The 12788-nt window shown below is 22.8% G+C and overlaps 5 protein-coding genes across 5 annotated transcripts; 2 read left to right on the plus strand and 3 right to left on the minus strand.

Moving 5' to 3' along the window:
* Positions 1–349: 349 nt before the first annotated feature.
* T551_02412 (RNA exonuclease) lies at positions 350–1995 on the minus strand (the record flags this gene model as incomplete). The annotated part of the gene is made up of 4 exons (XM_018374675.1): positions 350–1014; positions 1058–1698; positions 1745–1772; positions 1815–1995. The coding sequence occupies 4 exons, from the start codon at positions 1993–1995 to the stop codon at positions 350–352; spliced, it is 1515 nt and encodes a 504-aa protein (XP_018229247.1).
* A 2201-nt stretch (positions 1996–4196) lies between these two features.
* Positions 4197–5827, minus strand: T551_02413 (uncharacterized protein; the record flags this gene model as incomplete). The annotated part of the gene is made up of 9 exons (XM_018374676.1): positions 4197–4858; positions 4905–5114; positions 5155–5250; positions 5292–5342; positions 5389–5458; positions 5508–5544; positions 5648–5685; positions 5711–5731; positions 5798–5827. 9 exons carry the CDS (start codon positions 5825–5827, stop codon positions 4197–4199), a joined length of 1215 nt encoding a protein of 404 aa, XP_018229248.1.
* Positions 5828–7031: 1204 nt separating this feature from the next.
* On the plus strand, positions 7032–9316 carry T551_02414 (uncharacterized protein; the record flags this gene model as incomplete). The annotated part of the gene is made up of 6 exons (XM_018374677.1): positions 7032–7451; positions 7499–7649; positions 7694–7765; positions 7810–7879; positions 7922–8070; positions 8115–9316. The coding sequence occupies 6 exons, from the start codon at positions 7032–7034 to the stop codon at positions 9314–9316; spliced, it is 2064 nt and encodes a 687-aa protein (XP_018229249.1).
* A 624-nt stretch (positions 9317–9940) lies between these two features.
* T551_02415 (uncharacterized protein) lies at positions 9941–10564 on the minus strand (the record flags this gene model as incomplete). Its single annotated transcript, XM_018374678.1, has 2 exons — positions 9941–10326; positions 10372–10564. 2 exons carry the CDS (start codon positions 10562–10564, stop codon positions 9941–9943), a joined length of 579 nt encoding a protein of 192 aa, XP_018229250.1.
* A 572-nt stretch (positions 10565–11136) lies between these two features.
* Positions 11137–12607, plus strand: T551_02416 (fructose-bisphosphate aldolase 1; the record flags this gene model as incomplete). Its single annotated transcript, XM_018374679.1, has 10 exons — positions 11137–11211; positions 11259–11285; positions 11332–11433; positions 11477–11685; positions 11730–11838; positions 11881–11936; positions 11979–12094; positions 12139–12296; positions 12342–12455; positions 12497–12607. 10 exons carry the CDS (start codon positions 11137–11139, stop codon positions 12605–12607), a joined length of 1077 nt encoding a protein of 358 aa, XP_018229251.1.
* Between the last annotated feature and the right edge of the window lie 181 nt (positions 12608–12788).

Below are 12788 nucleotides of genomic sequence, written 5' to 3' on the forward strand. Positions count from 1 at the left end.
ATTGAAATTTATGATTATAAAAAAACAACCTATTGGTTAAGATAATTTAAAATTGTTATATGAATTTTTAGTTTTATATATATTTTCTTATGTTAATTTGAAATGTAAATATATATATATTACTATGGTAAATCCTTTTTTTAATATTTTTAAGTTGTTTCTTAATTTCAATTGTTTTAAAATGTTATTATAATTAAATAAGTATTTTAACTGAATATATAATATTTTATTAAAAAATATAAATGATTTATATAGACTGATACAATAAAGTATGTTAGAAATTTGTTGAAAGTATTGAATATAACAGTCATTATAGTTGTAATGAATTATTACTTTAAATGACATAATATTAATGTAATTTATGGATCTTTTTTAAGTTATCATGATAAATTTTATATCGAACAAGATCTAGAGTTGCTTTAGCATCTTCTTTACTATCATGACCACCTGTAATGTTTGTTTGTATTTCACGTTTAAGGTATTTTTTTGCAAGATACTTTAATGAATGTTTACGTTGTAATCCTTTTTCATCTTGGAATAATAATGCTGTATCAATTATACGTTTATGGACAAGTCTTATAGCTATTAAGTCATTTTCAAGACCATGTCCTATTAATATAGTCGAACTGCATAATTTTAGATCTGTAAATAAAATGTTGTGTAAATCTGATAATGATAATTCTGCATTATCTAATGATTTTATACCACTCCAACGCGTATTAAAATCTATGATTTTATTTTTTGGTTTAATTAATTTATCAATTAATAAATTTTCGCAAATATCATAAATAGTAATCCTAGCTAATTCCATCCCACCTGTAGTATATATCATTTCACAGTCAAGGACAGCTGCGTCTAAAAATGATGATTGCATTGGTGCTTGAGATGCAACAAATTTTATTTCTGCTGCCAATTTTGATGGTGATGTAATTTTGAATACATGATGAAGAGATGTTATACAACCTATTGAATCAGTATTGCTCTCATGACAACATGAATATATTTTTGTTTGTTCTTAAACGTTAATATATTTTAAGATCAAATGTTTGGATAATACCATTACTAGTTTTAATTAGTTTCCCCCAATGATAGCGACATTTTGTGTAATGTTGAATTTTTTTAACAATAAATGGAATATTACATCTATCACAATGAAAATATACATCACTCGTTTGTATTTCTGGTATAGGTATGTCTAAAATATAACCAGCTGTTTGAAGTTGAATATCGCTTAATATATAGTTTTCAAGTTCTAATAGTGATATCTCTATATATTTGTAATTTGAGAATATAGTATCTACTGCATTTTCTGCATTCTTTGTGTTTGTGGTGTTTTCATGTAAAATATCTTTATTTTTTAAAGAAATTATATAATTTTTACATGAATTAATATAAATTGATTTATTTTGGTAGGTTGAGTTCAGAATTTCAAGTTCTTTTTCTAGTGAAATGTTTCTTGCTAAAAAATTACCTTGATTAGTTTTTGAATATATTCTTAAAAATTCTTGTTCTATTAATCTAAAAAAATGAACACGAGTTTTATGCGGTATATGAACAAGAGTATGTATAAATTTTGGGCCTATATCATTATCATTTGTTTCTGAATAATTTTGTAGTTTATTATCTTTAAATATAACATTTTTCTTTAGTTTGTTTGCGTCATAAATAGATGTAGAATCATTACACTGATAATCCCTTCTTTTATTAAAATTAAAATATTTCTTTATAATATAGTTTATTATACGTATTTTTTATCACGTTAACATAATTTTCTATATATTATTTTAGATGTTATATTACTTTTTTAAATTTACCTTGTGGTAATATGTTAGAAATATTAGGTGTATATGAATATTTCCGTTTTTTCGTGTCATAATTTTGTTCTTTTAGTGTTTGGTATAAATGATTAAATGGGCAAAATATTGTGTTACATTCTGTATTTTTTCGAATATAAGGACATGTAATTTTTTGAAAGAAAATTCTGTTTGGAAACATTGAAAATTGGTGTTCAATTATTTTTTTCTGAATGCCACTACCTTTTTTTTAATAATTTTTTGATAATTATAATATTTTGATAATTATAATATTTTGATATTAAATTCTTAATATTGGTATTATATATATATAAACGATGTATATTGAATGATATACGTATATTGTCGTATAATGCAATATATAATTTGTAAATTATATTTTGTGTGATGAATAATAAATTTATGGAATTTGATTAAGAAAAAATATTAATGCTTGAAATAATATACATCATAATATAGAAATTGAATAATTTTGTTGATTAAAAAATATTATTAAAGGTTATAAAAGATATAATATATATAAAAGTAATTATAATTTATTTAATTTCGAAATAAATGTTAATAATATATTAAATATATTACAGTACTACTATTTATATAATATAGTAAATTCTAATATCGTTTATAATTATAAAATAATCATTTAATAATCTATTTTTAATATTTTAAATTATATTTATATTTTGAAAATTACATTAATTTCTTATGATAATTTACTATTTTTTATATTTTAATAAAAAATATAGTTACTTTTATCTTATTATAATTAGAAAATATATTATATAAGTATTTTGTAATTATACTTTATTATAATTGTACAATTAAAAATTCATTTTACAAATATATTTAATAAATGAAATTATATTTGTTTATCAATATAATTGCGATAATTCTAAATCAAATCATTATAGTTCTAAAAAATTATCTTTATTTATAAATATACTATATATACTATATATAATTATCGATACATTTTTGATACATTTTTGTTCATCTTATTTATTTATTTGAATATAAGAATATAATTTTGAATAATTAGATGCATTTTTAAATAGATAAATTTTTAAATAGATAAAAATATAAATTAAATAAGATTATAAATAAAATTAAAAATAAAATTTATAATTAATATATTTTTATAAGAAATTAGATATAATATCTATTAAATATCTATTAAAATGATAACTTAAAAATAAATATTGCAATATTTTAAACAAATTATCAAAAATAATAAACTGAAAATTTAATATATCTCAAAATTGCATTTGAATATTTATATATGAAATAATATTTCAAGCAATATTGTTTTTATTATGCTTATTAAAAATAAATTAAAAAATATTAAAATCATTATTTTAAGAATTTTAAAAAAATAGTAATAGTAAACCAACTAAGATTATTATTTTTATTAAATTTAAAAACAGTTTACATGAAACATATTAAACACCATATGATTTATTAACATCTAAATTTTTAAAATCTATAATTCTAAAACAATTAATCATTGTATTGTTTTAATTCATTCAATATAATATAATACTATTCTAAAGAACAATTATCAAAATTAATTTAATTAATTTAAACCAAGATACAAGATAAACAAATATAATCAATTATTTTAGAATCATATACATCATAATACACATAAGCAAAAACATGATAAACGTTTTAAAATAATTTCAGTATAAAAACTAACAGAAAGTAACATATTAAAAAACTATTCATATTATCATATTCCAAACTAAATGTAATTATTATTTACATTATAATTTTTAATGTTCAACCACCAAAAAGCAATACTTGCCCTTAATTGCTATATTCAATAATAAATAGCCAATATATTTTTTTATAAAAACAATCATTATCATAGTAATATTTTCTCACTTATAATTTCTTTTTTTTGTTTAAATATCCTTTCTGATAAAGATTTGCAAATACTAATTATATAAAATTTAGAGCATACTTGATTAATAAAAACAGCTACAAGACTTAAACTATTCAATACATACACATTATATAACTCTAATATTTTATCCGTATTTATATATTATCAAAATGAATCATAATTCCCAAATATATATCCAAAAAATAAAACATTGCAAATATCCAAACGTCTATAATTATATTAAACAAAACCATTTTTTAATTATTTATAGATTAAATGCACCAGAATTTATCAGTATTCTATCACAATTACCTATATCATAGGTTATTACTTAAATAATAACTATAGTTTTTACCTTTTTTTTTATTTTGTTAATAATCAACTAAAACAATCCGAAAGAAAATAAACATACAAAATATACAAAAACAATAATATATAATAATCCAAAGAATCACGAAAAATTCTACAACATCCGCAATGCTCATTTAAAAAAAACATTAACACAAAACGTCTAGCCTAAGTCCATTATTACTAGATGCTATACCAAGATTTTTAACATCATCTCCCCATATTCGATTATCCCATGATATTGAAACTCCAGAATCAGCATATTTTAAAGAATTATTATCTATATCATTTTTTAAATTTCTATCACCAGAAAAACAATATTGCAATGGTTTTGCAGAATCTGTAACATCCAAAATCTGACGATTTAACGAATCAACCGATAATGATAGATTAGAAGACTTTGTACCAATAGGCGCTATCATATTTTTCATCCTATTACTTGATAGCAAGGATAAATTCTCATTATTTTCAGCTACAATATTAGACTTTCTCCTATAGAAGAACGACGGCTTATTCGCAGCATCACCACTAATAACAACATTATTTACAACCTTATTATCAGTAACAAAATTTAAATTTGCAGAACTTCCTCGAAAACATGCGAAAGACTGATAAGGCGACCCTTGTTGTAAAGCTAAAGCAGATGATGACCAATTCTTTAAACACGATTCATCATATGTACAACTAGACAAAACTTTTGATGGTATGGAAAAACCTGAAAATACCATATCATCATCATTTATACTAGGATTGTTATCTTTTACTAAAGTTTCAATTATTTCATCATGAAAAAAAGATGATTGATCAGCACCTAAAACCTATTACCATAGAATATTTCTTTATATATATTATTATACCTAATCGCTTTTCTAAAGTAGTATACATATTACATTCACTATTGGACTTATTTCTCCGACGAGACAACGGAAATTGCTCAGGATGGCCAATAGACCTTTGAGTATAATAATACTGATTTGGATAATAAGCACTTATAGCAGAACGAGAACGCATGTGGTCTGATTCATAAGCATTAGAATGCCGACCGAGCAAAGGATATGAACGATAATCTAAACAATATAAATACAAAAAAAAATGCATTCAAATTACCATATTCATAGTAAGGACGTGTTACTGATAACAAAGGACTTTTCCAAAAAAACGGTTTCCCACATTTAACTAAATTTTCTATTGCCTTTTCAATATCTGAAAATTATAAATTATTATAAAAAAAAAGAATACATTACCATCAAACTGAGAACTAAAAGGCATATTATCACCAGAAGAACCCGGCAACACTATAAATGTTAATTTTTTATAAATTCGTACGAACAAAAACAATACTTTTTAAATCATAATATGATCTAGGATGCCCCAATAAAGAATCAATGCAAGACATAGAGGAAAAAAAAACCTATTAAACTATCAATAAAATACATATTTTTAATTTAAAATAAATTTACTATATACTCTTCTTTAAATGATATATTTTTCTCCTCTCTTTTAAATAATATTAAATTCAAATCCAACTAAGAACCTCTTAATGTAACAATTATTGTCAAGAACTATTTACAAATATGTATGAATATATAAAAATTATAACCTTAAGTTTAATAAAAGAAAAGAATTCCGATGAAAATTCTGAAAAAAAAGCTTAAAATTTTACAACCGTAAATCTCCAACGCACCTACATTATACCCTAAAAAAATAGAAAAAATATCATGGGTTTTAAACAAAATTTTCAAAGAAAAACAATCATTACAAAAATATCATAATCTTTCATATAATATACATTCATAATGTTATATGATTTAATATTTTTTTAAATTAATAATCTATATAATTTTAGAAAGAATATAAAAAATATAATATATATTTATTTATTAATCTATTTACAAATTACATAAACAAAATAAAAAAATACTAAAATAAAATGTTTATATTATTACCTAAAAACATCATCAATAATATAATTGTAAAATATAAAAATTATGTTATCTAAAAATCAAAATTTTAACAGTTTCATGATTTTTTTAAAAATTTTCTATACAAAATTACAAATCATATCATATTATAGTTATATAAATTATTAAAGCACCAGAAAACTATATTAATACAAAATATTAATATAAAAGATATTCAAATGATATATAATATTATATTCAAAAAATGATACCAAATATTTATTTTCAAAAAGATATACTTTATACTTAAATCAAGTACCATATTACCTTTGCAATTTCAATTACTTACAATTTCAATTACTTAGACAAAATGTTGACTTTAAAATTAATATAAACATTTTTTAAAATTACTATTGTATGAAATTCAAACAATAAATAATCGTTAATCATTTGTAATAATTATATAACTATCCTTATAATTATTTAAAATATTATATATTTTTGATTTCAACACATCATTTTTAACCATATCTTAAAATTAAACAAATCTAAAAATATATTAAACCAATTTTAAATTTATATAAAATTAGCTATAAAATATTCTTAAATAATATATTTCTTCTATATCATTTTATTATCTTCTGACTTTGTTTTATTGAACCGAAGATAGCCCTACATCGTAAAAACGTATACGGGAACATTTTCAGAAGCATCAGCAGAGTATTTATATTGCATTAAAACATGCAGGAAAAAATCAAATAAAAATAGGTAAATGCATAGAAATAAGCTGTTGTTATAATTTTTGAAAATACAATAATATATATTAAAAAGCTTTAAACAAAATATAACAAATTGAAAAAAATAGAAAAAACAAAAACTCAACAACTATATTTTTCAAAAACATAAATAAAATTTTCATTATTAAAGTGTGAGAGTACCAGCGTTTACTGGAGAATTATTATCTTTAGTTAATAGATCCTATAATCATAAAAAAGCCAAAAAATTGATTAAAATAATACTAAAAAAATAAAAAAAAATAGAATAACATATTATCATTGGAAACATTAAAAGAATCAATACAATATGGATAATACCGGAAAACTCACAGAACTCAGCAAAAATTACTCAAAAAAAGACTGTCCTAAACATATACTGTCAAAATTTACATCTCAATCAAACAAAACTTATTCTAATTCTTTATTAAATTTACCGTCATCAACACCTAAACAGAAAAGTAAAGAAGATTTTTTAAATATTTCTTCATTTAAAACACTTTCGTCATATTCAACATCACCAGAATCACCAACTACAGTATCATCTAAAGTATCATTAATTTCATATCTTCAGTGTCCATATGAAACGGCACTTGTAAACTCAAGGCGTCGAATTCCATATTCTTTTGGAACAAGCAAACCAGTAGAGGTATTTGAACGACAAGTTAAACCAAACCTTTCAACAAAAAATGAAGATATAATATGCGGTGATATATTACAGCTTTACGAAGTAGAATTAGTAACATTGTTCTACAATACTCATTAATTCTTAAATAGACTCTTTTACCTTCTTCTGAAAATAATAATCGTTGGACAAAATTCCTCAAAAAATTAACTACTATTCTTGAAAAAGAATGGCCTGACAAGAAAATAACAGTGCAAGCATTCGGTTCTACAGTAAATCAACTTTGTACTAGTGAATCAGATGGTAAGTATTTTTTTCATTATTTTGGAGTTACTTACTTTTATTAGTGGATGTTTGTATAACTACAGTAGAAAAAGGACTTGCGGATACATGTAAATTGGCAAAAGTTCTCGCTAATTGTATGGCTTATCTACTATTTAATTAATTATATTTATCTTATTAGATGGTATGGAAAAAGTTGTATGCGTTCCACGTGCTAAAGTACCAATTGTAAAAGTATGGGACCCTGAACTGTAAGTTTATATATATTATTATTTATATTCTAAAGATATAAGTTCTGTTGCATGTGACATGAACATCAACAATACATTAGCCCTTGAAAATACTCGAATGATTAAAACATATGTTGAAATAGACCCTCGTGTGAGACCATTAGCAATGATTATTAAATACTGGGCCAAAAAAAGAATTTTGAACGACGCCGGTATAAAGCTAATATATATGTCTAATTTTTGTTTACATAAATAGCTGGCGGAGGGACATTGTCTTCATACACTTGGATATGTATGATAATTAATTTTTTACAAATGAGGAAACCCCCTATTTTGCCATCCCTTCATCAACTTCCTCACGAGCAGAACGAAAATAGTATAATTGGGGGTATCGATGTTAGTTTTTTTGATGATATAGATGCACTTAAAAGCTTTGGAGAAAAAAACACAGAAAGTTTAGGAGGCCTATTATTTGCATTTTTTCGAAAATTTGCATATGAATTTGATTATGATCATTGTGTTATATCAGTTAGACATGGTCACTATCTTTCAAAACTAGCAAAAGGGTGGCATTTAACTCAAAATAATCGTTTATGTGTTGAAGAACCTTTCAATACAAAAAGAAACCTTGGAAACACCGCAGACGATGTAACAGTAAAAGGTCTTCAAATCGAGTTTCGTAGAGCATTTCATCTTATAGCAAATCATTATGATCTTAAAGAAGCCTGCTCTGACTATATTTTTACTTACGAGGAAAACATTTATAAAATCAATAAACATTTGCGTCCTTTATACTACCAAATTTCACAACATAGTCGTTCAAATACTCCATTACATATAAAAAATGAATCCTATTATAAAAATAATCATAATACTCGAAAATTCCAATATCAACAATATTCAGATTATATGAACCATTTTATATTAAATAATTATGGTGTTGAGTTACCTTACTTTTTTAATCGACCAGATAAATCTGTATATTATGATTCAAAAAACAATTCATTTCTTTACTATATTTCAGGTGTTAATCCTAATGGATTAATAAGATATTATCCTATAACCAAGGAAAATCATATACTTTCTTCTCAAGATATATTATATCCATATTTCCCTTACTGGAAAAAGGATTCACAAGATCTCTATAACTCTAAAGGGTTTGATACTCAAAAAAGAAAAACATCCTTAAATTGTTCTTCATATACCATTTCTCATAAAAAAGAAGGGTCTGACAGTGAGGATTCTAATGACTTTTCTCCACTTATGCCACTGTTTATTCCTTTAACAAAAGAAAACTTTTCATACGGATTAACTGTTGCAGAAAAAAACGAACTTAATGAATTTCATAAAGAATATATATCAAATATGGCTAACTCTTATCATACTGCATGTAAATATCCCTCTGAAAATCAAATATCTAGATCATCTCCAGAAACAGCCTCATTAAATAGATTTTAAAACTGTAACATTAATTCACATACTAACATTTATTTTATTATTGAAAAGATTTATAATAAGGCAATTTTTCTAGCTCTTATATGAAATAATTATATCAGTCATTTTATCAAAAGATTATTGTTTTTTGAAATCAGAACCTTTTATTTATACATTTACATTGTTATTAAATAATCAAAAATCTTTTAATAAATACAGCTAACTTAATAAAAAATAAACCAAATAATCAAAACATAGCTATATTTTCAAATTGGACTACTAAAAGAAACATAAAAGTCATTACTTCATAATAACATGTAATTCTCATGAATTCTTTGTAAACAACATTAATGAAAATTAAATGTTAAAATTAACAAACATGAAACAAAATTTTAATATCTATTATACTTATAATTAAAAAAATATACCTAACTCATTATTGCCCATAAACAGCGTTTCAAAATATATATTGAGAAACTATAAAACTAGTATTTAAATTTTAAATATCCTAGTTCACAACATATAATTTATAAATTTACAGATTCTAAATGCTATGTGTTTGTGATATCATTATAAACACTTACTAGAAACATTGTATTCAACAATTTAATAAGATGTTCTAACAATAATTATTTAGTATTTATAAAATTACATATTAAAAGTACAACACTTTTGCATTTTTGAATTAAGATTATCAATTCTTTCATCCCATTCCAAAAAACAATCATTAACGGTATCAATACCTACTTCATACCAAAGCTCTAAAACTTTTGCTATTCTTCTTGATAAAAAATTTAACTGCTTTTCAACAGATTCAATAGAAATAAACATTATATGAAGTTGATAAATATTTGCTGCAACCTGAAAGTATATATCTGAATCAGGTATAGATAATTCTCTTATAGAAAGCATTTGGGATGTTACAGTACTATATAAGGGCGTATTTGAAAAAACTACACGATTTTTTTCACTTTGAAGAATAACATCATATGATTTAAACGAAAAAAACTTTTCCTCTAAAAGAAAAGTATCAACTATAAAAATAAGATAAGAAATACAAATAACAATATACAACATACATAAATATAGCATCTTTCTCAAAACCTCAGATCCTTTTACTAATTTATTTATTTCAACTTCAATAAAATTTATCAGGGAAAGTATATCCAATGAAATGTCCTTAGAAGAAGCCATATTATTTACCCCATAAACAATATTTTCAATCCTAGATAACCTTGTTTCTAATATTTCTTTTTCTATTATATGATACATTATTAAATATTTTAATTCAATATAATTACGTTACAAATAATTAAAATTAAGAGTACTTTACTGAAAGTTCACAAATTAAAAATAATATAGCAATATATTTCCAAAAAGCCATCTTAAAATTTTAATATAATATACTTATAATAAAACCAATTAAAAAATTAAACATTTATTTTAATAATATTTATCAATATATTATTAAATACAAAAAACTAGAAACAAAAAACAAATAGAAACAAAAAAACAAAAATAATATCAAATTTATTACTATTTATACCTTTAAATGTACTACTTAATATAATATAAATACTTGTTTTAATAATATACTTAAAAAATTTCTAAATAATTACAAAAACTTTAATACTTTTAAATATAAAAAATATAACAATTATTTAAAATCTAAATCAATAATAAATAATATCTAAATATATTGAAATCATCAAAATTATTAAATTTAATAATAATATATTAAAATATTATATAATTTTATTTCAAATTAAAAATATATCCACCTGACATTTAAACGTAATTTTAAATCAAGAATTAAAAATATACAAAAAATTTAATAACTAATTATGGGAATACTTGATATTGTTCCAAAAGGAGTTATTACTGGAATTGATGTATTTAACCTTTTTACATATGCTAAAGTATTCAAAATTATAAAAAATATGTAAAAACTAATAAAAAATTATAGGAAAATGAATTTGCTATTCCTGCAGTGGTAATTTCAAAGAATAATTTAAAAACATAAATTAATAAATCTAAAGAATTGCACATCATCATGTACTGTTGTTGCAGTTTTAGAAGCAGCCAGAAATAGTAACTCACCAATTATTATTCAAATATCGCAAGGAGGTGCAGCTTATTTTGTAAAACATATTTAAGCTTTTTAAAACATTTTAATATTTCCAGGCTGGTAAAGGTCTTAACAATGATAAACAACAAGCTTCAATTACAGGAGCTATTTCGGCAGCCCTTTTCATAAGATCTATTGCGCCTCTTTATAACATTCCAATAGTTTTACATACTGATCATTGCTCGAAAAAACTTTTGCCATGGCTAGATGGGATGCTTGATGCTGATGAACAATATTTCAAAGTCCACGGTGAACCTCTTTTCAGGTTACACCAGGGATATTTAAATAACTAAATACTAATATATATAGTTCACATATGATTGATTTATCAGAAGAACCTAAAGAATTCAATATTGAACTAACAAAAAAGTATCTTCAGCGTGCAGCTCCCATGAAACAATGGCTTGAAATGGAAATTGTTAATTTTACATTATTTATGTTTTTATACTAATTGTTTAAGGGAATTACTGGAGGTGAAGAAGATGGTATTAATCATGAAGGAATCAGCAACGATAAGTTATAAACAAATAACAATTACTCATGTTTTAAATACAATAGATTATATACTCAACCTGAAGATATTTTAGACGTCTATAATTCATTATCTCTTATTTCTCCTTATTTTTCTATTGCAGCAGCTTTTGGAAATGTTCATGGTGTCTATGCACCAGGAGGTTATTATTTCTTAATATATTATGTATTTATTAATAAAAAATAGGTGTACACCTTCGCCCAGAACTTTTAGGAATACATCAAGAATATGTTAAACAAAAACTTAATTGCAACGATAGTAAACCTCTGTTTTTAGTATTTCATGGAGGATCTGGATCTTCACTTGAAGAATTTCAAACTGCTATTAAATTCGGAGTCGTCAAAGTATAATAATATATGTATTTGAAAAATTAATAATTCATCATTTAGATAAATATTGATACAGATACTCAATACAGTTTTCTAGAAGGCATTCGTGACTATATTTTATCAAAAAAAGATTATTTAATGTCTCAAGTAGGAAATCCCGAAGGAAAATATAAAGTATTATATTTATTCTAAATATTGTTTTAACTATATTATAGCCAAACAAAAAGTTTTTTGACCCTCGTGTATGGGTTCGTGAAGGAGAAAAATCTATGTCTAAAAGAGTGGAAATTGCTCTTAGTAATTTTGGAACAAAAAACACATTATAATTCTTTAGACTACTTCTAATTATAATATATATATTTTGAAAACATCCTTTAATTTGTATATTTTTAAACTAAGATCTAACTCTTCATAATTTTAAAAAAAACAATATCTCTAATTACTTTATTATTTAAAATTTCAGCTTTACAATATTAAAACCCTTATTATAAAATGTTTACAAAAATT

Source organism: Pneumocystis jirovecii, assembly GCF_001477535.1.
Source record: "Pneumocystis jirovecii RU7 chromosome Unknown supercont1.10, whole genome shotgun sequence".
NCBI lineage: Eukaryota > Fungi > Ascomycota > Pneumocystomycetes > Pneumocystales > Pneumocystaceae > Pneumocystis > Pneumocystis jirovecii.